The sequence below is a fragment of the Haemorhous mexicanus genome, chromosome 6 (genome assembly GCF_027477595.1).
Source record: "Haemorhous mexicanus isolate bHaeMex1 chromosome 6, bHaeMex1.pri, whole genome shotgun sequence".
Classification (NCBI taxonomy): Eukaryota; Metazoa; Chordata; class Aves; order Passeriformes; family Fringillidae; genus Haemorhous; species Haemorhous mexicanus.
Window position 1 is genome coordinate 43,525,296 of NC_082346.1, and position 27,862 is coordinate 43,553,157.

The 27,862-nt window shown below is 44.9% G+C and overlaps 1 protein-coding gene across 1 annotated transcript in view; it reads left to right on the plus strand.

The window, feature by feature from the left end:
* ESRRB (estrogen related receptor beta) overlaps window positions 1–27,742 on the plus strand; it is a 127,761-nt gene extending 100,019 nt beyond the window's left edge. The window contains exons 4-7 of the mRNA XM_059850038.1: window positions 10,152–10,262; window positions 10,879–11,040; window positions 16,938–17,207; window positions 23,340–27,742. Of these exons, the coding sequence (XP_059706021.1) occupies window positions 10,152–10,262; window positions 10,879–11,040; window positions 16,938–17,207; window positions 23,340–23,584 (788 nt within the window). The 3' untranslated portion in view covers window positions 23,585–27,742. The remainder of the gene's footprint in view (window positions 1–10,151; window positions 10,263–10,878; window positions 11,041–16,937; window positions 17,208–23,339) is intronic.
* The last annotated feature ends 120 nt before the right edge of the window (window positions 27,743–27,862 follow it).

Genomic DNA, 27,862 nt, shown 5'->3' on the forward strand with positions numbered 1-27,862 from the left:
TGTTTTTCTTCAAGAGGCAGATGTAATTTCAGATGACACAATGCTTGTGTATGTGGGCTTAGAGGTTTCATTTTGGACATTGGTTGGCTGGTTAAATATGACCTCACAACTTTGCCTTCCACACCTCTGCTGCCTCTCTGAACCTGTGATACCCCAGATCCTCCAGAACCTGTGGCAACTCCTCTTCTCTGATCTTGGTATCTGTAGGACTGTTTCTTTAATATTTTCTCATGCCTCTCTCTCAGCTGCTTTTACCCTTCTTGAATTTGTTATCACAGAGACACCACCAGCATAGCTGAGCTTTGGGCAGTGGTGGGTCCATTTTGGAGCTGTCTGGAGTGGACATAGGGGCAGTTTCTGATGCCTTCTCACAGAAACCGCCCCTGTAGTCTCCTGCTACAAAAACCTTGTCACATAAATGCAGTACTGCCCATGAAAGGGAAATGTTCTGAGATCATCAGAAGAGGGATGGGGACAACAGGTGAATTGCAATGAAACATCAAGGCCTCTCATTACAGAACTCATCTTTGGCTGGAAATGACAGACAGGCAAGAGGACGAGACAGATATTAGACATATCAAGCCATGCCACACCAAAGAGAATAAACTGGCTGTTGTCTGGTTGTTTGGCCCTTTCTCTTGTGGAAGCTCTGCAAAACTTTTTCTTCAAAGGATTGTATTGTTTCTAAAGCTGTGTTGTTCCCTGTTCTGTGCTGGCACATCTGCAGAGATCCAAATGGAACATAAACAGTTCCAAAAAGGAAGCAAAGCTGGGTCATGAAATGATTTACAAGAAGCGCATGCAATTAAATCACACCACAGCAGAAAACCACAGAGCAAAGAAAATGTCTGTAAAAAAAATCTCATCCGGGCATTGAAATGCCATTGATTATTCCCCCAGCCTTTGAGTCTTATTTTCCTTCTTAAAGGAAGTAATGTGTATTATGTTGCTGAAGTTGTCCTCTGCTCCCTGCCAGTGCTGAGACTTGTCTCCTCAGAGTCCTGCTCATGACTGAGTCCTAAGTGCAACTTTCTGGGATGTATGAGTGGCTTCTGCCCAGTTTCTTGCAGACATCACTGGATGGCTTCCAAGAAAGAGGGCAAAGACTGAAAGGACCCTGGGGATGTGTCCAGTGATAGACCAGGTATACCTTATTTCAGAAAGCAGAAGATAGGAGTTCACAGGAGTACATGCACTGCATGTGCTAAAAGTGGGAGTGGGGATTCCTCAGATAGGAAACCTGCCCTGTATGAGGTGTTTTACCCCACTCTGAATGTCTTTGAAGGTAAGTTGTCCTCTGGCCTTGCCTCCTGGCTCTCAAGAATCACCCTTGTGTGGTGAGGGTGAAGTCTACAAATCAAAGGAAGGTAGAAGGATATGTAATCTTGATCTGGATGCACAAAAGGGAGGCTTTTTAATAGCAAGAGAGAAGTTAGGCAATTATCCAGTAAAGACATGTGATTTATCTTATCTGCATGACTCTCTATCTTCCCAAAACTGTTATGATGTAGTAAGCTCAGGTACAACCATTCTTTGCTCAGGTTTTGCTCCTTTGCTCCTAGCGCATATCAATAAGAAATGCTAGAGAACATTCAAAAATTGAATTCAATGGGGAACCCAAATTCTTTGCTACAAATCTCCCAAGCTCTCGGACTCCTATCTGTCTAATATAATTTCTGATGTAAAGTTTGCTGGAATGTGTGGATACAGACACTGCAGCACCAGGCAGTGAAACAGGCAAGAGTAGTCTACAGAAGAAGGCCACAAAGTTCATTCAACTCATCTTCCTGTTCCCTTTTTCTTCCTCTTCCTGGTGTCTTTGGGAATTCCCTGCCTCCCAAAAATTTGCAATAACCTGGTAACCCTTGTGTTATCTAGTGCCTGCATCTCTGTGAATGCTGGTGGTGATCCCCACTTTCAAGATGGTGAGATTGTAATCTCCAAATTTCAGAAGAAGATATTGCTTGAACCGATTTCCTCTTCAAGACCCTGGCTGATTAGGAAACCCTGTACTCCGTGGAATTGCCCTGGTGTTTATTCCTAACTCTTCAGTTTCCCTTACCAGCTGCTGATGTCATAAATTTTTCACAAGGAATCAAATCTGTCATCCTGGACAGACTTGGCCGTGTGATGTTGTAAATTTGATGCGGTCGTGTCATAGCTGAGCAAGGGATTCCAAGCACTGGCGATTTCAAACCACTTCCACTCACAACTTTGCCTTCATCTTCTACTAAAATCCAGTTAACTGAATCAACAGCAGAGCTCCTTTTCAGCAACGTAACCGAATGGAGGGTGTTTAATTTCTATTTTCAAGTGAAAGAATCTCTCAATGGAGCAAAGTGCTTCTAGCAGCCTCTCCCTTCTGCCCCCATGCCCGCTTCCAGACCATGTGTTCTCAAAAAGATATTTGATTTCAGTGAAAGCTCAGCTGACGTCCCTGCAATATGCCTGGGCTCCTGCTTTGTGCTTCCTGGGAAGGATGAGGGCTCCTCCGGGGACCCTGGGTAATTGGGTTAGTGGCCAGCTCATGTCAGGAAATTAAAAGGTAGCCCAGATCAGGTTGCTGCTGTGTGCAATTTAATGGCTTTGTATTTATAGAGTATTCTGCCTCCAGCCGCTGCCAGATATATCACTATTGGAGGTACCCAAATGAAAAAAGAGAATGAAAAAATGATTTTTCTTTCTCTAAAATATCCTTGTGTTTCAAAACAGACAGGCAACCCCCTGTCCTTTGAAACGGGATCTCTGGGAGCAGTGAGTGGCATCTTGATGACTCTATCTTCCACAACCAACTATTTTCCAAGGCATAAATTGAGCATTTGCAATGTGGCTGGAGCTGAGTTGTGACAGAGAGCATGTGCTTTGGCAGGTTGATGGTAATTTTCCAAAGAGGAGACTTCCAGCAGATGGACTGTTCACAAATTGTACATTGGGCTGAGTGCACTTTGTGTCTGTTTTCTGGACATAAGAATGGCACACCCAGGACCATCTCTACACCTTCTCCCTTATCTAATGGATTATGAATCTGTTTAATTTGGTTCTTCTCATTCGTTTTGAATTTTGTGGTTCTTACCACACCTAACTAGATCTCCATTCTTTTAAACATTGAAGTCCAAGTTCCATCAATATACATCTAGGTGGGTTCAGAGAGGCATCACCACTACATAGGTTTGTAATAAATACTTTGTGTATTCAGTCACCAAAACTGTGCTTAGTGCTCTTATAATATATATAGAAAAGAGGAAGCAGATACAAACTGCAACAACCATCCTGGGATTTTTAGAACCCAGCCATTGTCCTAGAAGCTTTTAGGCAGTTTTGACAACACAGCAGGTAAGATTCTTCAATGTAAGAATGAATGGGATGGGATTGAATATATGCCCCCACTGGTCTACAGTAACTTTAGGCATGTGCCTCTGGTAACCTGTGTGCACCAGGGACTCAGCTCTGCTGAGATTCTCAATCCCTTTCCCCTGACTCACCTTTGAAGACTGTGCCAGCTCTTGGCCTTCAGGGTATCCTGAGAGGGTCTTTATTCAGAACTTCCTGGCACAACTGTGCCAATAAGAAGTGGGCAGTGGTTCTTAGCATTAGAAAAGCCAGTGCTGAGGTGAGGACTTGAGGAGATGCTTCAAAGCTCAAGCAGATTTGCTGTTAGAGGCTGAACAAAGCAGAGCATGCTGTGTAGGTGGATCTAACTCCCTCGCCTCCGTGGATCTCCATCACAAGTAGACCTCTTTCCAGTAGTGCTGGGGGCTTCTCTATTGTGTCGTATATCAAAAATTGTTGTTCTTGATCCATACTTATGCTCCTCTACCTGTTCCAAAATCTGCTCCACTGAAATACACTGAGACAGAAAACTGGACTAGAGATAGCGTTGGTTTCCCCCCACAGGGGTTCTCTCGGTAGTCAGTGAAGAGAAGTATCTGTCATGATGCCTCCTTGGGTAAGTGTCTGGCCAGTGAGCTGAATGTGGAGGTGCCTTTTTCTCTGTTGCGGGTCAAGATGCACAGAAGGAGCTATCAAAGTCTAAAGTAAGGTGAGTTAAATCACACCTAGGGCTGCAGGTTCCTCTAGGCAGCAAACACTGCTTTGGGGCTTTATTTTTGAGTTCTACGTCTTGGAAAATCAATGGGGCTGAGACTTCGTCATCTTTAAGGTCCTGTTGTGAAAGACAACCTTGGTCTTTTCCTAGCAGGCATGTGTCTGCATCTGTTCCTTTTGAACGGTGTCCCTCAGCCCTCTGCTGTGCAGGTATTGTGGCCATAGGTGATGTAACCAATATAGCTGCTGACCTGCTTCAGACTGGGAGGGAAGCAGTCGGAGGAGAACATTTGCATGGACCATGGATACAGGGTGAACATGTGGGTGTAGGGCTTCTTACAGAGAGTTGTTGCAGAGAACAAGGTACTGAGGTATTCTTTATTCCTATTTGTCCTTGAAGCCTTTGTTAATTCCTGACTTTCCAGAGGGAGCAAAGTGGGGGGAGCAAAGGGAGAAGGGCTTAGCATGGGAAGAAAGATGTAAATTTGAGAGACAGCAGTGGCTCGTGCTGCAGACAGCCCTGCAGAGCTGGCAGCCATGCAGCTGGCACTGGCAGAGGAGAAGGACTGGTTTGAAGCTGTGTGGGTTCCACCTGACTCTAGGCTTTGGACCAACTGTTTGGGATGTGCCGCTTGTGTTTCTGTGTGTGAGGAGCTGACACCTTGTGTCACTGCTCCAAGGCATCTGAGAGCCTCTGGGACCAGATATCATCAGGTATCACAGGGCTAACCTGTCTCTCTGCAACCACGCACTCTTCAGTCAGCCTAACAGTGAAGAAACTTTCCTACCTGACTAACATAACCCTGAAACCATCAAAGGTGGAAGAAGCTGCAGCATCCTACTTGAACTGATCTAATTTCTCTGTAGGCTCTTGTAATACAGGAGATAGATTTTCATGTCCACTTCCCCTCATCCCCAGGATAGTTCTTCACCCTCTCTTTGCAAGTGTAACCTCCAGCCTTGGTCACCTGCACCAGCCTAGTCACTGGGTTCTTCTGGTGGTGCTGATTTGTGACCCTCAAGTTGCTTTCCTGTATTTCAGACGAGTTGGGTAATCACATCAGTCACCTACCAAAAGACTCTCTAGGGGCTGGCCTCTTTTAGCCACAGTGCTAGAGCCTAATAGTGTAAAGGGATCTTTTCTCATTCCCAAGCTGGAATCTGAGTAACAAAAGAGAGCCTAGTCAGTTTGCAGCCTCTCCATTCCTGTTAGGCGGAGATGCTTTTCCTTATAGTCTATTTCTTTCTCCATCTTGCAGGCCTGACTTTTAATGGTCATTTCTGCTTTCTGTTTCCTTGATAGGCTTCCTCCTGGCTCACTCATCTCATTAACACATGCTGCTGTCTCTCCTGAAGTTTAGAGCAGAAAGGAAGAGGGAAATTTTGTATGAAACACTTTGGATACAACCCTTCTCCCTTCCTTTCTTCTCTGCTTTTAGCCTACACATTCTGGCTTCCTTGGCCAGTACCAATCCATGTATTTTAGACTGCAGCTCCCAGTGACAGGTGCTCTGCTAGCTACAGACCCTGGGAGAGAAGTGTGGAAACTGCAGCTCAAGGATTAGGTGGGCAGTGGACAGAGAAGCTGGCTAGTGTATCGGGGAAGCTCAGCAAAGCAGCCCTTTTGCTTCCTGGCCAGCACTTGCCCTGTGTTCCCTTTGGTCGTGTCCTTCTTGGTCTAGACACATATTGTACCATGCAAACCCTGTAGCCTGGCTCCTCCGTTAGCTCTTTTGGCAAGATAGATCTTTCTGTTCCTATCAATCCATGGGCATGTGATAGGACTCGATGGAAAGTGAGGTGAGGCTGGTAATTTGACACGACAGCTGATATTGGGCCTTGACTGCATTTCCCACTGGCCAGGGCTTAGCTTCACAGAGCTTTTAAGGGTATTTTTAGTCCCCAGAAAATAAAAGAGAAACTAAACCTGACTCTGTGTGCTGTCGCCTCTGCATACTCGGCTATTTTTACTTCCGACAGTCTCGGCCTGGGTCCAGCTTTTAAAAAAAGATGGAATTATTTTACTTCCATTAAGAAAAAAACCCCAAGGCTTGATGTTATCAAGTCGGTAAGGGGACATCTGATCCCAAAGTTGTCGGGCAGACGTCTCTCCAAGGGGCATGTCAGAGAAGTGCAGGGAGCTTGAACGATCAGCAGATCAGCTCTCCCACTGCAGAGGCTTGGTGCTGGCACAGACCTCTCTGCGAGAGCGCTTGGAACATGAGTGGCACCCACAGGACACTTAGAAAACTGACATCCCTGCCCTGGCAGGATGCTGAGCTGAGAAGTCCTGCCCAAGTCCTGGCCCTGCCCTCCTCCCTGCAAGGTCAGAGGGGCTTGGGCAGGCAGGGGAGCTAAGAACAAGCTGTGGGGGAGCTGGAATTCAATCCCTGGGGCGTATGCCATGGTCAGCTCCATAGCTAGGTCAGGTGAGGAGGACTTTTATTCAGGGTGTCTCAAAAGGTAGCAAAATTGAATGAAGAACAGCAGTTTATACAGGGGAATGGGAGGAAAGGGCTTGTTTCCAGAACAGATAGCCTTAATTTGATGGAACTGCCATCAAGATAAGTTATCAAGGCATGGTGCTTTCCAAACTTTGTCCTATACTGTTGATCTCAACTCCCTGCTGACACAAAGGGGGGTCCAGGAGTGCCTGTAGAGGTGACATTTTTGTAGGATGAGTGTCTTCTCTCCTTAGAACTGGCCAGTTGTGATCGATGTGAGCATAGGGTTTGTGCAGGAGCTTTTTTTTGCTGCTGTCTTGTTGTGAGGCTGCAGTACCAAATCCTGTGTAAGTCTTCAGTATGGGCAGCTGCATCTCATGCATGGCTGCTGCACCTTGCAATTAACGCTCAGGTGGCTGCACATGTGGTGTTTTACCTGCCCTTGTGATTACAGTGTACATGCCCCTCGGCTTTGCTCCAGCCCTCTCTCTTTTGTCTTTCTTTTCCTTGCATTCTCCCACTTCCATTCATATCCCAGCTTACATTCCCATCCATTTCTTCTCTGCTTAGTGTTTTCCTTCATGCTGCATCTCTGAGCTCACCCACCACACCTCCCCACTCCATTTTAATGTCTGTCCTTTAGTGCCCCTCTCAGAGCTGCACTGTAACCAGCCTGCCTGTCTTAAAATCAACCACAGAGGAAATCAAGCAGAGCAGCAGGCATTAACCTGAATGCCTAGATACCACAGGTACTGATTTTTGGCCATGCCCTTTCCTTCTATCTACATATGACCGATTAGGCTGTAAGATCTTTAGAAAAAGGATTTTACCATGATGCTTATGTCTGGAATGTCACAGTCAGGGACTTGTAGGGTTGAAATGCTTTTGTTTACTGTAATACCTGTCACTGTAGATGACAGAACCCCTGTAGTCACTTCACTCAGCAGCTGGAGCTGGCATGTGCTGTGTGGTGCTCAGCCTGTTCACCAGCTCTGCGGTTGGAGCAATGATGACAGGGTAGAATTGTGGCTCTGCAAGTGCTGATTGAAAATGTTCGCCTCAAGGAGTGTCACAAGGGAAGGGGAACAAGAAGAGGACAAACAGTTGTTCAAAATTAACAAGCTGAAGTCCTTGGGCAAACAGACCTCTATCTGCTCAGTGGGGGAAGGAGGGATGGAGGGTAAATCTCTCTGCGTCTTTCTTATCTTTTTTTAATGCACTTAAGTCCCTTGTGTCCTTATAATCTGATTGAGGGTCCCTAATACTGCTGCAACCTGTGCAGCCATCCCTCTGCCAAGCACTGAAGGATGGCATTCTCCTTGGGAGGTGGAAACAGGCTCCTTCCCCCATTTCCTCCCTACTCCTCCTAGTTCCCCCTCCTGCTGCTTAGCAAACTGCACAGCAGAAGCATCCTGCAGGGCTGTGTGTTGGTTTCTGACGGCCGAGAATGACATTCCCTCTTTCCCTCCACCTGACCACTGGTGTGAGGGAATGCACCCAGCTATGATCCTTATCTGGGAGGGTCCTGGGAAGATGTGATTCAGTCCTGAATCTTGGCAGCCTGTTCCTCTATAATCTTCTAACAGTGTATTCCTGATCCTTTTATTTTTCATACCTGGTTGTTTGGTTTACTGGCAGTTCCAGAAATTTGTGACCCTCCCTCCTCTCCTGGCTTATAGGTAGCTGTCATTCATTCAGCAAAGCATGGAATAGAGTCCTACTTCTTAAGAAACCAGGGCACACTTATAGAGAGAAAGAAATCATGGATGGAAGTGAAAATTTCCTGCTTCATCCAGGATTTTATTACTGCTGTTCCTTAGGGATCTCCCTAGATAACCTCAGGTTTGGGATTCCCTGGCTGTCCTTTTTGAAATTGCTCTCTGAAGTGTTTTTGGGCTTCCAGGAAGGAGGTTTGCCCACTGGCTACCTGCCACGGGAAATGGAAGTAAAAGAAGCAATAAGCATCATTTTCAGAAACAATACCATGTAATGGAAGAGAAAGGTGGTACTTAGAGATGTCCGTAAATTCTCTATACGGAGTGAGAAATAGAAAATGGGGCAGGGTAAAGAAATTACTCAGTATGACCTGAGTTCACCTACATCAGCTTCATACCTTTCTCTCCATCTTCTCCAACACCTGCTGTCCTCCCATAGCAGCCACCCACAGCAGCAGCTCCCTTGCTGTGCAGAGCTCCGCACCTGCTCATTCCTGCTTCTCCTGCTCAGTGTGAGATCCTGCTGCCAGACTGAGTGTTGCTGGCCTGGTATTCTTGTTGCTTAGGGGGCAATTGGTAGTCAAATTGTTTTGGTGCTCTAGCCACAAATAGTATCGGGATCTAGATGTTGTTGCAAGTAGTGGTTTCAGGTGGTGCAGGTGTGGCTGGTGTGAGCATCACAGTAAAAGCTTTATCTTTTCCCTGACAGAGTAAGCAAACATGACATTGAAATGCAGTGTGACAGACATGCCTCCTTCTAGGGTAGAATGTTTGCCAGCTGACTGCAGATTTTTTCAGGTGTACTGGTTGTTCAAAAAGTGTCACTTCAAACTGATGTGGAGTGTTTGCTTTTAGTTGTTTGTGTTTATGTAGTGGTATGATTACAAAATATTAATGACTTAATGTGATTAGTAAGTATATCACATAATTGGTTCCCATGATCAGACTAGGTAAACTCCTGTGTGTTTCTAAGGAAGTACTTGTATAGTGTAAATTCAAAATTTTATTCTAATCAAATGCTCCTACATTTACCTTGAAAGATTTTTTTTTCCAAAGCTGTTTCTCCCAGCAAGACTGAGTTACCCCAATTTCACAGACTGATTATCAGAGTCCATATGGCTGCTCAGAAAAAAAACAGACAACTGCACAAATATCTGCAGGGTTTTTTTCACAGTTTCTTTTTAACATCGTATTTTGTACTAATGTGACAACTTAGTTGTTGTTCCTGGTCTATTGATGATGCTATGGTTTTTTGCATGGTGACAATCACTGGTACTTCCTATTCACTGGAAATTTTTTCACTGTACTTTGAAAGAGCTGCAACAAATTCTTCGGTGTCTCCCTACTTTGTCTTTATCATTGCTTTATTGTAGCCAAGGTTGTTTCTATTTATTTGGATTCTACTTTTATTACACTTGTCTTACTTGATCAAGGCTGAAATATCTTTGTTGAATTCATAGTTCATTATCTGTTTGCTATAGGTCACTTTTTTTCAAATATAAACAGTGAGAGGTCACAGAACATTTAACTTCTCATTTTTAAGAGCAATCTAAAAGCTCATTTTTATAACTGCTGGCTTGATTAACATTTAAAGTCTTTTTTTTTTTAAAGTAGGATCATGTTGAGGACATTGAGTTCTGAAGCTTTTCATTTGCCCATCAGATTTATAGTGATTCAAGAGTTTGAATGGGTTAATTTCTGTGTTCAATAATGTTTTGAATAAAAGTAAAGCTCAGAGCTGCATGCTTAGAGCTGGAGGCAGTCTAGCTGGTATTGAGATTTATGGGTTCAGCTGAGATCTAAAGTGAGATCTCTGAGATCTTCCCTCAAGGGAGAGGGAAGCTGCCTGGAGTGTGGGGAACATCTTACTTAGCAAATTTTAGTATTTGCATGTCAAGATTCCATAAAGCACTAAGGAATCATGAGGACTTTTTGGTTTTACCTGCAGGTGTTCGTCTGGATCGAGTCCGTGGAGGCCGTCAGAAATACAAAAGGAGACTGGATTCTGAAAGCAGCACTTACCTGAGCTTACAGATCCCTCCCCCAGCTAAAAAGCCATGTATGTACTGGTCTTGAATTTTTGTCCTCTGAGCTGCCACTATATTTCTTTTCACTGGTCTCCCAAAAGTGCAGTGTAGAAATTGTCACTTCCAATTCCTGTATCAGTCAAGAATACTGGAAATTTTTTTGTTATGATTATATTGTAGAGGTAATTAGACAGGCCTAGGTACAGCTCAGGTACTGTATTCATTGTACATAAGGTTAAACACCAGACCTTTCCTAGGAGATTATGTAAATCCATTTAGTGATATTCTGATCTTTTCATTTACCACCCAAGCCATGTTAACAAAACCAGTCCCATGCTTATTACTCTCTTCAATACTACCCATTGCTTTTTAAACTTTTCCACATCCTACCAACTTTTTGCTTATACCTCCTTCTCCCCTCAGTGGACCTACCTGAGACAATGACTGACAACATTACAGCTTTTGTCATCCCTGTGCAGAGCTGGTTTGTCAAAGGCAGATCACTACAGCTTGTGTAGCTGCAGTGTGGTTTTCTGTTGTGACCAAAACCATTACTGAGGTCCTAGGGGCTCTATAGTCATGTCTTATCATAGGAGGGTTCTTCTTATGTCACAAGAGATACAACAACTTCTCCTTTGAAATGTGCAGTGACTAAGATCGTCTCTCACTTGCTGGTGGCTGAGCCAGAGAAGATTTATGCCATGCCAGATCCAACCATGCCAGAGAGTGACATCAAAGCCCTGACAACCCTCTGTGACCTGGCAGACAGGGAATTGGTGGTGATCATTGGCTGGGCAAAGCACATCCCAGGTAAATGGGGAATTTCAAGGGTGTAAGCATGAACAGCAAAGGGAGCTATTATTTATCTATGTGCCTATCTGTTTTGGTCTCAATGAGGAGCTTTTCCTATAGTGACGGGTGGAAAGTACAGTTGGATGGGTGGAAAATCCTGCTAGTGATGGGCTCTCATTGGTAACAAACTCCAGTGCAGCCTATGATGGAGGTGCATAAATTGATCACTGTACATGTGTGTGCCCTGGGATTATGCAGAAGGGTTTGATATGATACAATGAAGTTCTTTGTCGTATCTAGCATTGAGTGGCCCAGTGAAAGCACTTGGGAAACAGCCTTAGGGATGGAATGGTGGACTTGTGTAGTTTTGCACTACATCAACGTGACCAAGGTCTGCTGTTTTCATAACTGAATAAATATTATGGCAGTGACTGGACTTTATTGCTAATAACAAGGCAGATACACACCCTCTCAGCAGTGGGCACTCATGTCCAGACTTAGGAAATCTTGTCCTAATGGATTTGTGACAGAACAAATCCCATTGCAATGGATGATGTGCTACTGCCAGTGAATCTCAAGGCTTCTTTGTTGACAAATAATGAGGACAATTTATTGGCAGTGTGACTGGCCTTGGAAGACTCACTGACTATATGTAGTGTGTGTCTGTGTGACTGAGTGACATAGCAAGTGTCCCACACCAGCAGGTAGGGTGGCCCGAGGCTGAAGGAGCAGATATGGTCCTCAGTGTTGAGTTGTGGGTTCTTCCCAGATTTAGATTGGGAAGGGAAAATGCACCCCTCTCTCTAGTCTCTCTCCAGCCCCACCAGAAATAGATGGGTTGGATTTGTGTGTGGAGAAGGCTAGCCAGGGAACTTAGAGGATATCCTTGGGATTTACAAGGCTGCTTTCCAAAGATTGCTTCAGAAATTCACTATGAACAGCTCACTAAAGCTGTTTATAAACAGCTCACTTCAGCTATCTCCTGCCTTCTGTTCCCCCTCCTTTTGTCAGGAGAATATATGAGGCTCTGATACAGGATCACAGGATTTACTGCATGCTGACTATGTCTTCCATGTGTTGTTTTGCTTTGCTTTTTGGCTTTCTTCTTTTTTATTTTGATGAAGCATCTTAACATATGTGATCAGACAGTTTAGTTTTCCCATGTATTTAGTTTCTTTGTGTTGCTCCTCTTTTGGCTTTTTGGCAGCTGCTTCTCATTTTCTGTAGAGTGTTTCTCCTGGGACCCAAGAGTTAATGGTTTTATGGGCTATATGGAATATGGATTGTTATGAAATGGGACTCTGAAGTCTGAAGAAACATTTTCAGGACAGTATTTCTGAGAAGAGGTTAATCTTGGTGGTGCCCTTCTTACATGAGATCTGCCACATCTGCAGGGATTATGACCATCACTAGTGCTGGAATCCATCTGGGGCTGATTCATCACAAGTGGGGTTACAGTGGTGATTAGAGAACTCAGCCTGGATTGCTCTACTAACCCAATACCTGGTGTGTAAACAGGAATGGTTTTAATGCAATGCAATTAGCTGCTGTGGCTGTCCAGTGAGGTGCTGTCGTACATCCCTCTAACCTTGGCTATGTCTGTTCACACAGAGTGCCCTACTGTAGTTCCCTACCTTGTGGCTGTGGGAAGAGCCCAATTCCTACAGAGTTTTCCATCCTGGCAATACTGCCCCAGAACAGGAGTAAAGTAGAGATTGCTCCTGCACTGTGAAAGGGGCTTTTCCTCTCCTTTCTGAAATCAGGACATACCGGCCATAATCTCAAATTTCTCTGTGTATTTTCCTCTCCTATCAAAGGCCCTACAACACAGTAACAGCCACAGTAATCAGCCTGGCACAGTTCAGACCAGCAGGAGTATTTTATAACAGGACTGTGCACAGGCGAGAGCTCAAGAATTGTTACATAAGAGAGCATTACTGAGAAAAAGAGATAATAGAAGACAGTTCATAATAATGGAACAAAAACTCTGTAGTTCTGCAACAAGTATGAAACATACTGAGTTATGCAGCAAGGGGGCAGAGCAGGGCAGGGCCAGGAGTCTGCCCGGTGTCTAAATTATCTATGCCCTGTATTTCTGCCTTCCAAGAATTTTGAGCAAAACATGACATTGCTTCCTTTGTGCATAAACTATTTGCCAGAGAAGGATGGAGAAAGGAGAAAAAGTCACATATTCCTGCCTTGTATTCCGCTGGAATTAATAAAGAAAGATGTGACATTAAAGTCATACCGGCCCTGAAGGATCCCAGGTGTCAACACAAACTTCTACCCCACAGTATTAGCAAATAAAATCAGAAAAACTTTAACACACTTTCCTATGATAACAATAAAACATGTTTAATCGTGTTTAGCAAATGTTATTAGCTCAATAGCCTTATTAGCCATGAGCTCAAAAGCCACACTTAGCCAATGTGGGGTTGTTCCCTTCTGTATGAGGCCCCCTCCCCACTACTCACTCTCCCCCCATGGAAATTGGAACAATATCCTCTTTTTCTTCTAGCTTTGATGCAGGGTGACAGGCCTTCTCTTGAGGGGTGACGATGAAGGCTCTCCCAGGGTAGCTGTTGTGCTGTTCTCACCAGGAAGACATTAGTACTAGCACAGAATGAAATATGGCTCGTGGAGTGACAGCAGCTGTGTCTGGAGTGGCCTCAGATCCTATAATTACATCTCCTTTTATTACCTCTGCTAATGGCCCTCCAGGATGACAGAAATGATAATAAATTAACAGATTATGAACTCCACTTGCCACAAATTATGTGATTTTTTTTTTTTTTTAAATTCTGGGAGCTCCCACTGCCAAACCACTGAAATAATAATAAAAAAATTAAAACCAAAAAATCCCCCAATCTGAATGTCACATCAGCTGTTGCAAATAAAGCAGCCTTTCTCAACGTGCACCTGGGAAGGAGGGAAACGTGCATGCATCTCTGTGCTGGAGCCAGGAGCTCTCTTTTGGGGCAGTGGTAGATTAGGCACCTTTCAGGGTCAGACTTGAGAAAAGCAGCAAGAAATGGATCACTAAGGGCATTTTCTGGATGCTGGGCCATCAACAGCTCAAGAATGCAAAACAGTTGTGTTCTAGCAATTCCTGGGAGCAGTAAGATGACGGAAAATTTCACATATAGAGGTTCCCCAGTGTTACAATCCTATAATAAATGGTAAGCCTGTGATTTTGGCCAGGTGTAATTAACATTTACTTTCCCTGATCTCAACTCTTACATCATGAAGAGAGTTATATGATTTCCCCTTTACTTCAGTGATTCAGGGACAGTTCTTTAGCCCTTGCACTCCACATGTGAGAACACTGGAGGAAAAGGGTCCCAGTTCTGTCAGACATTTCAAGTCCAGGCTTGACACCATAGCGCTCCCTCTTCCCACTTGCCTGCTGGAGCTGGAGTTATTGGCTACCTGGGAGTGCTTCTGGCCAGGGACTTTCCCAGGTGGGTGGGCCAATTGCAGCTGGCTCTTCTGTTCTTCTTGGCAAAGGGTAAAGTATGGTATCTCCTGTTCTCACCTGCCACAACAGCCTCTGGGAAAGGGCAATTAATAGAGATGCTGTGTACAGGCTACTGCTAGAGTTAAATACATTTTTCTACTTTATCCTGTAGCACAAATGTATGAGCCATGCCTCTCCTGGATCTTCTCTGCTATGTGACTGTTTCTCAATCTTAAAGAAACGTTGTTGGCAGACTGCAGTGACGAAATGGCCTAATGCCTTTTGTAATCCAGAGGGGGATGAAGATGCAGAAAGGCCTTGTGACTGATCCAGAAAATGGACTTAAGGCAGCAGCCTAAATGCTGGATTTATCTCCATGGTCAGAGCTAGGAGAGGGATGACCAAAGGAGACATCTCAGTTCTAAAGAGTGGAACTCTAATCTCAGGGCTAATCTCATCAGTTCCCTGTGCAGCAGGCAGAGCCGTGGAGACAGGATTCCCAGCACTGGAGCTGCAGCAGCCTGCACTTGGACTGAGTCAGGAGGGCTGCATTCCAGAGCATCACAGTTCTGAGTGCAGGGCATAAAGGGCAGAAGGGTGAGGTAAAGGACAAGGCACCCACCTCCCAGCCCAGGCAAGAGGTGGGATTCGTCAGGGCTATGTGGGGCACAGGCTGTGCTGTACAGGAATCACTCTCATAGTCATGGAGCTGGATTTGCAGCTCTTCTCCCCAGTATCCTGTACTTCTCTTTAGCTGTTCCCTCTAGCACTCCTCCCCAATGTTTTATTGATTCTTCCCTCCCACCCACTGCTCCCCTCAGACCTTGCACACACAGCACGTGACAGCTGATTGGTATCTGTTAATTAATGTGGCCTGGGGCCTCTTTTCTATTCAGTGGCCTGATAAGGGAAATTGGATGTCCAAGGGCTGCCAGGCCATTATCACCCTTTGCTTCCCCTGGCAACACAAACACAAAACATGGCGTAGAGATAAATAAATACCACTAACCCACCCTTCTGCCTTCCCTTCCCCAGCTGAGATAGTGCAGATAGAAAAAGAGATCCCACAGTCAGTCAATATAGCAATCATCAGCTCTTTTGTTAATTGCCAACTTGATAACAAGAGAAATCAAATGATCATCATGGTGGCTGTCTACATAAGCCCCGATGTGGGGCCAAGAGCTGTGAGCAGGGTGGGGTGTGGGATGAAGAAGTCCAGCTGAGCTTTGCATGCAGCCAGTGGAGCTGGGAGGCTTCTGCATAGAGGCTCATGAGTTCACAGGTCTCTTGGTAATCCCCAAGGCTTCATATGCATCTGGGGAGAAAACTGCCTGGAGAGGCTGGTAGAGCATCACCCTTCCAGCTGAGGCATGCCTGGGTGTCTTGTTCTTTCACGGCCCTGGGAACAGTTGGAAGCAAGGGGCTGCCAAAAAAAGTGCAATTTCTGCCTGTCCATGGTGGGCAAAAGCTGCCTAGAGAGGACCAGCACGCTGTGCTTGACATTCCTGTTTGTAATGACTGTTAGAGTGCCCATCTCCCAGGATCTTTCATGGTCTGGCCTTCAAAGGTACCAGGTATGGAAGACATAACAGTTTTCCTTCCCATACACTTTTTTCCACACCCTGAGGTAGACATTGCCTCTGTTTTTTGTCCTCTCCACCCTCTCAAGTGAAGTATGGAGTTGTCAGGGTGAGGCTGTCAGGGCTTTCAGGCTCTCTCTGTATTTGGCAAGAATATTTGGTTCATTGTAGGGGCTTGTTCCATTGCTACTAGGTTTGGCTATGATTTAGCTACTTCAGTGACACCACAAAGGTATTTTTAACTCTGGGTAGGGTTGTAGGCAGAGCTGCTGGTATGGAAATCAGAGTGGGGTGAGGAATAGAGGAGGATTCTGTTCACAAATGTATTCATTTTTGAACACATTTTGTTGCTTTGTTGTGGCAGGACTTTTTCTCATTTTTGCCAAAAATATAAGACTGTAGTATACTTGTAATTCAGGCCTGTGTCATTCCCTCCTATCTCATCAGAAGCCCTCTTTTCTGTCATCTGGAGCTCTTCTCTGCTCGTTTTTCAGCTGGGGCAGACTAAATGGGCTGCATATAGACCTACTGAGGAAGAGAAGGAAGGCAATGTGGTCCAAAAGGGCTGCTGCTAGGAAAGAAGCAGTGATCATTGAACAGAGGTTGTCACCAGTCTTGGGCTCCCATAAATGCAATCAAAGCATCAGAATTCCTCTTTGAGGCTGTGGGTGGGCATAGGAACAAAGAGAAGGGTAAGGTCCATGTGTGCTGATTGCTATCAAGACAGGGTCACTTTAGTGAGTTGTTTGGGGTATTTTTAAAGCACCAGGTCAGTAGGGAAGAGTGCATGGTTTGGATCTCAGGGAAACTAAGGACCCTAGTCTCCTAAAGGCTTTGCTGAACACCCATTTGATCCTGCTTGTCTTTTGCCCTGTTAGGGTTCTCCAACCTCTCCCTTGGAGACCAGATGAGCCTTCTGCAGAGTGCCTGGATGGAAATTCTCATCCTGGGCATTGTGTACCGCTCCCTGCCATACGAGGACAAGCTGGTCTATGCTGAGGACTACATCATGGATGAAGAGCACTCTCGTCTGACAGGGCTGCTGGAGCTCTACCTGGCCATCCTACAACTGGTGCGCCGCTATAAGAAGCTCAAGGTGGAAAAGGAGGAGTTTGTCACACTCAAAGCTCTGGCCCTCGCCAACTCAGGTACAGCCCTGGCCCAGCCAGTCTTGCAAACAGCCAGTCAGGGCTCATGCTGTTATTTTGGGAGGAAACTAGAGCCTACTGCCTAAGAATCTCTGCCTGTGTCATGCAATATTCTCAAAGCTCCACTCTAAGCTGGAAAGCAGGGAGAAATGAGGCTTACTGCTGCTAGAGCCCCAGCTGTGCTCTGATCCTGTAGCAGGAAGTGGAACAGACAGGGATGGACTGGTTGCTGGTTTCAAGCAGTGAAAGGGTCTGTGGAGGCCTTTTCTATTAGCAAGCTAACTCCAGTGCCATGAGCTTAGAAAAGGGAGCCACACTTGCATTACCTCCATAGTTGGTGAGATACAGCAAACAGGGAAACTCTCATCCCAGTTCCAAAAAGCTGTGGGTCTGGGGCTGCCTGGCCCTGTCTTGGAGATGTTGAGGTACCAGAAACACTGAATCCCCCTTTAACTGGGAGACAGTGTGGATGTAGATTGCAGCCCTCAATCCAGCAAGGCTGCATTGTATCAAAGCCAGCCAGACACAGATTTGCTCAGGAGTCCCATCTGAAAGGGAAACTGCTAAAGCTACTGCGTAACAAGGGCTCCCTCTACATCCCCTGAGTCTCATTGTTTCACATCAGATCTCTTTGCCAAATTTGCATCATGCAGGTCACAGAATTCACCCTTGCAGCCCAGCCCTGAAACCAGTATCTGTGTTTAGCTAAAGCCACTTTACAGAAAAACACCCAGTGTGAAACTGGAAGGATTAAAAGAAAGGGAATCTTCATCTTGCTTGGCAACTGACTCTAATAATTAATTATTCTCTCAGTTAAAAAAAAAAAAAAAAAAAAAAAAAAAAAAGACCGGCACTATATCTTAATGTTTTTTTGCTTGAGTTCAGCCTCGAAAGAATGATCTTTGTTGAGTTGGGTCCTATGACTCCGGGTCTTTTTATACCTGAGATCTTGTCATGATAAACTTCCTGTTCCATAGTTTTGTTCCTTGGCTATGGATTTATTACTTCAAGTGTAAGGATGTGGTCCAGGATTCTGTGAGGCTGCCTCACCATTTTACACCATTCTGTCCCTGTTTACCATCCATCCACTCCTTAGCAATAGCAATATAAAAGAAAAAAAAAAGTCCTTACAGCTCATTGATAAAAATGTTGAGTAGCAGCTGATTTTTCTACTGATCCCTGTGGATTTCCATGAGAAAACTCCTTCTTCAGGGATGATTCACCACTGATAGCTACTGTGAGATCTGTCATCTATCCAGTTACTAATCAATTGAAAGTGTTCTTTATTGATATTGCATAGTGCTAATTTTTTAATGAGAATGTCCTGTGATCCTAAGCCAAGTGCTTTATGAAAACCTAAGTCTATTATATCTGTGCATTTAACTTTATCAACCAAACTTGTAATCTCATCAGAGAATGAAATCAAGTTTGTTTGACAAGACCTCTCTTCTCAAGTATCATGTTGACTGGCAGTAAAATCACAGAATCATTTATGATGGAAAAAACCTTTAAGATCACCACTTCCAACTGTTAAGTCAGCACTGCCAAGTCCAACGCAAAACTATATTCCTAAGTGCCACATGTCTTAAAAATGCCATCTTATTAGTCTTAATTGAATGTCACCTTTATTTTTTTCCTTTCTTTTGCCCTGGTTCACATCAAGCTAGCATAGAAATTATCAGGTAAGACCTAGGAAAATATGTGCATCATTAGAACATTTCTAGTCATCTTGAATGTCGTAAAAATACCAAGACTTACTAATCATTAATCTGCCCTGGATGACCACCAGCCAGCAATTTTAGAACTCTTAAAGCCAATTTATCCAGCTCTGCTGATTTCTGTGAAGTTTGTCCTAATAGTTCTAATATCTTCTTGCATAAACAACAGATTATGAAGTCTTCATCACCTTCATATAACACAGGTATATAAAGCTTCTCTTTTCCAAATAAGACAGAAATACTCATGGAGGACTTCTATCTACTCTGCACTGCTATTAATAGGTTAATCATCTCCAGCTGAAAAGAGCCCTCCTACAAATGATCATTTTTCTTCTATTCCTTAAATATTTATAAAACTTCTTTACTGTCCTTAGCCCTTCTAGACATGGCTTTTCCTCCTATGTCCTTCATTTCCCTTATGTCTTTTCTGCACTTCTTAACTTTGTTCCCTTTTTCAATTTCTCATACAGTGCTTTTTTAGTTTTAATTGCTGCCTTCACTTTGCCAGTGAAGCAGGATGGGCAGATGGCCAAGGCTAGCCTCTCTCCTCTGTGCAATGGTGGCTATTGGTGATATAATCAACTTGTTAAAGAACCTGTCTGCCAGGAGGGTCACAGGACTAAACAGGGAGAAGGGCTCCTCAGAGAGGCTGAAGGGCTAAGGTAGCAGTTGTGACAGGAGAAGTGCCACACTGGGACATTGTGCTCTGGACACTGCTGTCAAGTTCTTCACAGTGCAACAGAAGCACTCTCTGCTGTTGCTGCTCACTGTGCTTTCAGGACTAAGCCCAGAGTAAACCTTATGAGACAGTCTCCACAGGAGTGGAGTAACACTGAGCAAAGACAGAGCAGAACAACCAACACTCATCAGATGCTTTGGGGTTCCATTTCCAGTGCTGTGGAGTAAAGAAACCAAGGTAAGGGTCAGGAGGAACAGATCAAAGCATGTTCTCAGCTGGATGGAAAAAATCACTCTGACTGCACTGGTTTCTCCTAGTGCAGCTAGAATTGTAGCTATGTAGAAGCATAATCCACAAAAGTCCTGCTTTGTTATTTGTATTGAAACATAGGAAAGTGAAGCATGGGATTTTGTTTTTCATATAATTAAAGCTTCTCCTGACATACAGGTAAGGAAGCTGGAATAGGGCAAGTGTATTTTTCTGTTGTAACTTAACATTGAACCTTCACATTCTTTTAATGCCAGTTATTTTTCTTGGTGTATTTTTGACAGGGATAAACACACAGAGCCTGCATGTGTGCGCTTGCACGCGAGCAGCCAATTCCTAAAATGGGAGGAAAGCAGTTTGGGCCAGGCTTCAGCTCCCTTGGATCAGAGATAGGGCTTAAAGATGAACACCTAGATTAACACCTGTGCTGCCTAAAACTGCTTTCTGCCTTCCCTCCCACACAGATAAATTCTGGATGCAATTGCTCATGCAATCCAAGTTCTAGGGACTTGTGCAGCCCTGTGTATACTGACCCTTTGGTTCTAGGAATTCAAATAAATGAAAATAGAAGTGGGAGCTTACTCACTCCTCACTAGAGAAGAAGCTGGCAGTAGGCTGATCTCTGAGTCCTTGGTGTGACACACCAACAACACACCTGCTGGGATTGGCAAAGATAATTCAAGGGATCTCTCTGTTTAGTAGAGAGCTGAGGGATGAATTCTTAATTCCCAGAGCAGCAGGCAAGTCCCAGACAATATGATCAACCATTTTTTGACAGAGTAGAGGTGATGTAGACCTAATTTGTTACCCTTCAGAGTCAGCAGTCCATTTTCAAGCATTCCTAGGTCCTCTTTCCTTAGGAAAAAAAAAATTGATCAACCTATGTATCGAGGAGCCCTCTAGGTTAGCATACAGCACCCATTCATTTTAGGACATCCCAGAGTGGCTGAAATTTACTTCCCCTTTTTTCTTTTTCTGCAATGCATGTTAATGCTAAAATGGAGTGAGCAATGTCTGGACCTGGCAAAGGGATGCATAGCAAATTCTGTACTAATGGGTCCTGTGAGGTTCCTGTTCCTGTCAGAAGCTGCAAGAACAGAGGTGAGGAAGCAGTGGGCCTTGTCCATTCTCACACCTGCCCTCTGCCCCATGCCAGCAGTGCTGCAGAAGAGCTCCTGGTATGAAGCCCAGCTTCTAGGGCAGCTGACCCTCAGTGACATGGTCAGGCAGCCTGCCCCCACCTCAGTGCTCTGATAGCTGTAAAAATTCATAGCTATTGATTTCATAATTAACAGTTTATCAATGCCATTGACACCAGTTCACTGATGGATTGCAAGGAAATTAATCCTGCAATGTTGTTTTATTTTTTGCAGTCAGCTGCCAATTTTGAGCTTCTTTCAGCAGAGTGTGGTGGGTGTGGGGCAGGCTTTGAGCTTTATTTCCCCAGTTTCTCTCACTGTATACACTTATTTACTGCTGTTAAGTCTTGTCACCTTAAGAAGCCAGATGGCAGAAGGGCAGTTTTGGGATTCTGTCTAGTGTACAGCAGTATCAATACCCAAAAGCAGAGCACCCAAAATACCCTGAAGCATGGCTCATTACATTGTAATTCTAGCACTCACTGGGATCTGCAAATTCTGACAGGCTGTGATTACTTCTCCTTTGTGCCCCTAGCCAGAAGGACATTAAGCAGAAAGGATAGAAGACATTCCAGCTTTGGATACTTCCAGTCTTCAAAATGACCTCTGTGACTTGGCAGGAAACAGATCCCACTCACTTCTCTTGGATTGTGTATGGAAATTTTTCAGAGGTGCTACCTGTCTGGGAGAAGTTGCCAGACTGACTTGGCAACATGCTTTTTCCTCCCTACTTTTCAGAACCAACCTCTATGTCTAGCTCAGGTCGCTGTGATGACCTAGCAGCCCTCTTCTGAGCTTCTTTGCCTGGTTTCTTGGATAAAAAATGTAAATGTATTCTTCAGCTGGCTTCTTGGGAATACTTCCCTTTAATACTTTCTTAATTAGTGCGTTCCTTCTGAACAGCTTCTTAAACAGCTTTCTTTCTAGACATAATATTTTCCCAACTGTTGTAATACTTTATAAATCATGCATCATAAATAGCATTTTTACCATAAATGTATGATACCAAATTCACAGTCTCTAATTTGTGTTATGCTCATGTCATGTTTCTAGAGAGATTTTGGCACTTCAGTCAGCTTTCCTCCTCTTCACTGCTGTCACTCTGGGGAACCCATGTCCTCACATTTGTGTTTATGTGTAGGCTGAGACTACACTGAGACCACTTTGCCACAAAGCAAAGCCCAGGCGGTGATGGTAGGCGGTGCAATTACATGTGTGCATGTGTGCTTGCCATACTGTCTCTTTGCCATTGCTTCTGGATTTGTTGCCTTGTGGCAGGAACCTTTATCAATAGGTTCAGTATTGATTAAAAGTCTCTGAACAGTGAATAGGAGGCATCAGTGTCTCCGGCTCTGTCATGGTTGTAAGAAAGAAGTATGTATCAGCAAGATGAAAAAGGATAAAACCTTTGGTGATGCTGTGCCTCTCTGCTCTTCAGTGCTGCCCTCTCACACCATGACTTACCCACAAGTTTAGCAGTCTCTGTTCCGTCTGGTTCCCTATCTCAGCCCGGGACTGGGTCCTTACCAGCTAGCTACCTTTGTTTCACAGACTCACCAAGGAGCCTTGCAAACCCTGCTGGCCCCTCCAACAGCTCATAGAAATCTGACTGGCAGCCTAAGGGAAGAGGCCTTGCAGGAGGCGTGGGATTCCTTTATTTCAGCAGGAAGCTCCTTGAGCAGCTGCTAGCAGTCTCTGAAAGCAGGGGCATATGCACAAAGGTGGGTCTGGCAACACCCCTGGGCACACTGGTTGTGACCTACTGGGGCTTTTCTGTCTTGCTGACACCCTTAGCAGCTGCATGGCAATTAGGCAGTTTAGACAGATGAAGTGCTGTAGCAGCGTTAATTATTCTTAATGAGATTGCTCCCAAGCGGCAGCACAGCAGCTGCTGCCCCTTGCCGGGTGACTGTCCCCTTAAGGAGCATAGAGGGCAAGTGAAAGTGCAAATCACAAAGGCCCCTGCCTGACCCCTGCATTACATTGGTGTGGCTGGCAAAATGGGCAGCACACAGGGCACGTGTGTCACCCACCTACCCCTGGCAACCCTACTGTCCCTCCACTGCTAGGGCCAACACACTCGGCTGCTGCCAAACTTCATGCAGCAGCACCACACCTGCCAGCTAGATGGTTTTTTCTGCTTAAGAAACAAACCAAACAACACCCCTAACCCCCTGCCTGGCAGGGGTGGGGGGAAAAAAAACAACCCAAAAAAAACCCCACAAGAACAGATAAGAAGGAAAGAAAACATAATTAGTTTCAGAACCATAAAGGATTTCCTTTCTCACATCTGATTTATCTGTTTGCTGTCTTTTCTCCCTCACCCCAGACTCCATGCACATAGAGGACATGGATGCAGTGCAGAAGCTCCAGGACCTTCTCCACGAAGCCCTGCAGGACTACGAGCTGAGTCAGCGCAATGAGGAGCCCCGGCGAGCAGGCAAGCTGCTCCTGACCTTGCCCCTCCTGCGGCAGACAGCTGCTAAAGCTGTGCAGCACTTCTACAGCATCAAACTGCAGGGCAAGGTTCCCATGCATAAACTCTTCCTAGAAATGCTAGAGGCAAAGGTCTGACAGCCCCAGCACCAGCCGACAGTGGCCGGGGAACAAACTAGAAACAAAGATGCAGACAACGGAGCAATCCAAACAGCAGCAGCAGGCACCGCCGGCTTTTATCTCCAATCATTTATTATGGAAGAATTATTTAATGTCTATCTGTCGGCGTGACTGCAGAATCTTGTGTACAGGAGGGGGGAAACTTTTAATCAGTCACCTGTTTCTCTTTTTTTCGTTGTTTTCTCTGTGGGAAATACCAGATTATGCTCTTGCACTTGTTGAGGCATCATGGGGGCTCAGCCCCTCTGATCAGTGATGCTCTCAGCGCTGTCCAGGCTGCCTGCTCCCCAGCACCCTTTGCCAGTTCTGGAGGGGGAGTGGGGACAGAAGCAGGAAGAGAGGAAGAATAGAGTCAATATAAACTTTATCTGCTGGTGTTATGAGGGGTCAGTTAGAAAAGGAAGCAGCCACAGTCCTTTTTTTTGTCACCTTTCTTCCTCTTACCATAGAGTAGCTGCTCCTTTGGAGAACAATGCTGCTGGACTTCTCCTGAACAAAAAGGCTGCCTCCCAGACTCCTCTAACACTTGTACATACAGGCCCCACTTCTTACTGGGAAAGATGCTCCTAACTGTGTAAGATATTCTGCGACCTTGTACAGTGTGTCATTATGCCTGGCTAGTCCCTCCCGTGTACAATCCCCGCAGGCCCCTGAAGAGGCAGGATGTATGTCCCTGAGAAATGCAAGTCTTTCCCAAATGGCAAGAGAAAAGAGCCTGATGTTATACTTCAGTGCTGGGTTGACTTGATAATCTCTGCATCCTCTCCTATGTGCTGCTAACTACAATTCTTCCACACTTTTCACCCCATAGTGTATCACACCTGCCTCTTCAGCTCAGCTCAGTGCCATTCCCCACCTGTTCCTTGTGGCAGAGAACACAAGGCTTTGTCTGCACGGTTACTGCCCAAGTAAAAATACACCCCAAACCAGATCTTTCCTAGACTTCATTAGAGCTCTTTGGCTCCACAGAGACTTTAGGCTTATTGCCAAATTCTAGATAGGAATCAAGGGCACTGCTTTTCAGAGGAGGCAGCTCTAGAGCCTAAGAGATTGCTTTCTTGTGGCAGGCTAGGGAAATATATTAGAGGATGGCATGAAACCCCTGATACTCCAACTACTGTCTTCCCCTGCCTCATCCCATCATCCTCAACACCAGAAAAAGAACTAGCATAGATTATACCTGGGGCTGGTAGGAGGTTCTCTTGCTGATCAGAAAGCAAATACCTGACCTTGAGGTAGTGGGAGAAGAGCAGGGGGAGTGTTTATTTACTTTTATGTAACCAGGTTCCTACTGTCTCCAAGACCTGGTTTAGATCTGCTGCCTAAGCCATACTGCATTCCCAGTAGCCAGAGGGGAATGTAGGTGACTGACAAAATTGACTGTTGGTGTTCTCTGAAACTTTATTTTCTAGGTCACTTAGTTTTAAGCCATCCTGAGCTGGCAAAACCTGAGTGTATTCTTTTTTTGTGGTCAACAGCATAGCACTAATGGTGAGAAAAAAACCTCTGATCTATGTTTGAGACACCACTAACTCCACTGTGTCTGTTCTCCTCAAGCTTCCACCCCTTCCTGGCTTCCTCAGGAGAAAGGTGGTGTGTAAGAGGAGTAAATTGCCCTCAGGATGAAGTCTTCCAAACCAGGGTTGAAGTGTGTGATCAGAAACACTGGGTGCTTGTTTTCTGCTGGAGCAGAATGTGTCCCAGCAGGGCTGTCAATACTGCAGAACCCTGCCCTGGCAGGGTCAGACACAGGGGTGCTGGCATGGTGACCTCTCAGCTCTCATAGCCAGTCCACACCTTGTACTTAAGTTAGTCCCATTTCATCTCCTTTGACTTTTTCCTATGCTACACAGTCACTCATTTTGTACTCACTTGATAAAGGAATTGTCTTACTTCAGGCATATTAGTAAACCACCAGAGACCTTACGGGCAGAAGGCACATTGGAATTGGGACTCCTTCTGAGCTCACAGCAGTAGCAATTACACAGTAGCCTTGTGCTTCAAGAGGATACCTGTGCTTCTCTCCCCCACTCCCTCCCAAAGGCAGCTGGGGAGAAAATGAAAGGCTTTTGGTTGCACTCATGATCCCTGTACCCATCTGTGACTGAGGGACCAAAGTGAAATGCATGCCACCATTACAGAGACAGCTTGCCATGTGCTGCACTCTGGCAACTCTTTCTGGCTGTGGTATAATTGCTTTCACAGGTGTGCTGGGTTGCATTATCACCTGTAAGTCTGACTCACTCGAGCACTGCTGCAATGCTGCCTAGTGCCACCCAGCTGAGCCGCAGCATATTTTGTCCCATCCTGCTGTGCAAAGGTAGCTGTCCCAAAATGGACTGAAAAGATCCTAAGAAGCAATTCTTACTCTGTTGGGCCCTGCCAGAAAGGTCACTACTCACACACCAACACACCCACCCAATCTCCCCCCTCAAAAAAACCCCCAAAATACCCCAAAACAACCCAAAAGACTCTTCTAGCTTTGTTGTATTTGAACTCAGGCCTGCTCTCCATAACAGGAAACTATCTACAAAACATGATTATGGAGAGCTGCCGAGTTAGCTTCTAGCTCACAGAGACTTCTGGCTATTTAGATTAGGGCTGTGGGATGGAGGCAACTCCTGCCTTGGCATAGCAATATGAAGATACCAAATACATTTTTCCCAGGAACTTCTTTCTCCATTAAAGCTGCATAATGTTGGAAATCATCCAAATAGTCTCCATTGCTTGAAGATAATATGCAGGGAAATGTTTGCATTTCTTCTGAAATAGGATGGGAAGTAAAGCAGACAGTACTTAGGATATATTAAACTCACTAACCAAGGAATGCAAACTCTTTCCCAGGAACTGGGACACAAACACCTGTCTAGATTTAACCCTTAAAAGGCTTGTACCATCCTTAATTGGGAAGCAGATCAGGTCTCTTGAGCCCGTCAAACAAGTGCAGGAATCACAATCATCTCTTTGCAGGCACTCTGATCTGCTGTGCATCACTAGTACTATCACACTGACACAGCTGAGGAGCCTTTCCAGCTTCACAATAGGCTGGGATTGCAGAGGAGTGTAACAGTGTAGTCCCCCTTATGCACTTTGAAGTAGGAAATGAAGCTTCTGCAACTGCTTAGGTCTTTGAATGCTCACAGTCTCTTACAAAAAGGTCTGGGGATGTGGAAGGCGAGACATGAACTAGGAGATGGGTTTTAGGTCAGTAGTCTTTATGCTGCTCATTTGTAATCTAGGATTCATAGAGTCAGTGTCATACAGCTGTCCTTCATGGGGCAAAAGATGATGGAGCTTGAGCCTTGGGACACTGATGGGCTCTGTGACTTAAAGAAAAGAGAAGCAGTAGAGGTAAGTATATCAGTGACAGTGAATAAACCCACACCAGCAATTATGGTAAAAGCAGCTCCAGCCCCTGATTTGCATGTGTGCATAACAGAAACCATGTACCTGCCAACTACTACAAAAGGCAGTTCTTCCCAAGTGACCAGCTCTTCTGTTTTGGGCACATTCTTCTCTGGGAACAGCAGTGTCTGACCTGTAATGCAAAACAAATTTCATGGGGATCAATTAAAAGGTAAATTACCACTCTGAATTAAGGTTTCTAGGGAAACTTGGGCATTACACCTCGCAGCAAAACTGTGAAGCGACAAGAAACATCCCCACAACAATCAGAACCTTGCAGTATTGCTCATGCTAAGGGGGCATTAATTTTCTCTTTGTAAGCTATGTCATCTTTTTTTTTAAAACTATTATAAGTATATAAAATAAAACATGCTTCACCAGAAACATGTAAGCAGCTATTAGAGGGGCAAGTAAATGAGAAAGACCCTAGAATGTAACATGTTGAGCTTTTATTACCAATCGGAGCTATAATCAATCATATGGCCAAAGGCTGCTCTGTTGTTCTCGTGGCTGGGTTACATGGAGAAGCCAGAGAGAGACAGAGGTTGTGAGAATGATGCAGGTAGTCATAGACAGACAGTGAAATAAACAGTATCTACTTAACTATTATCTGCTCCTAAAAAAATAACAACCTGTTAAATAAATTGTATTCCTGTGGTACAGGTCATTTCAAACAAAACAAGAAATAAAACAAAGAAATGTAAAAACTAATGCAGGCAGAGTAATGTTTATTGTGTTAGGAGCTGCTCTGTTCTGTCCCTCAGGATGCACATGGCTCCCCAGAAAAGGCCAGCGGGGGGAAAGTGTGATCTGCCTGTATTTGCTGCAGAA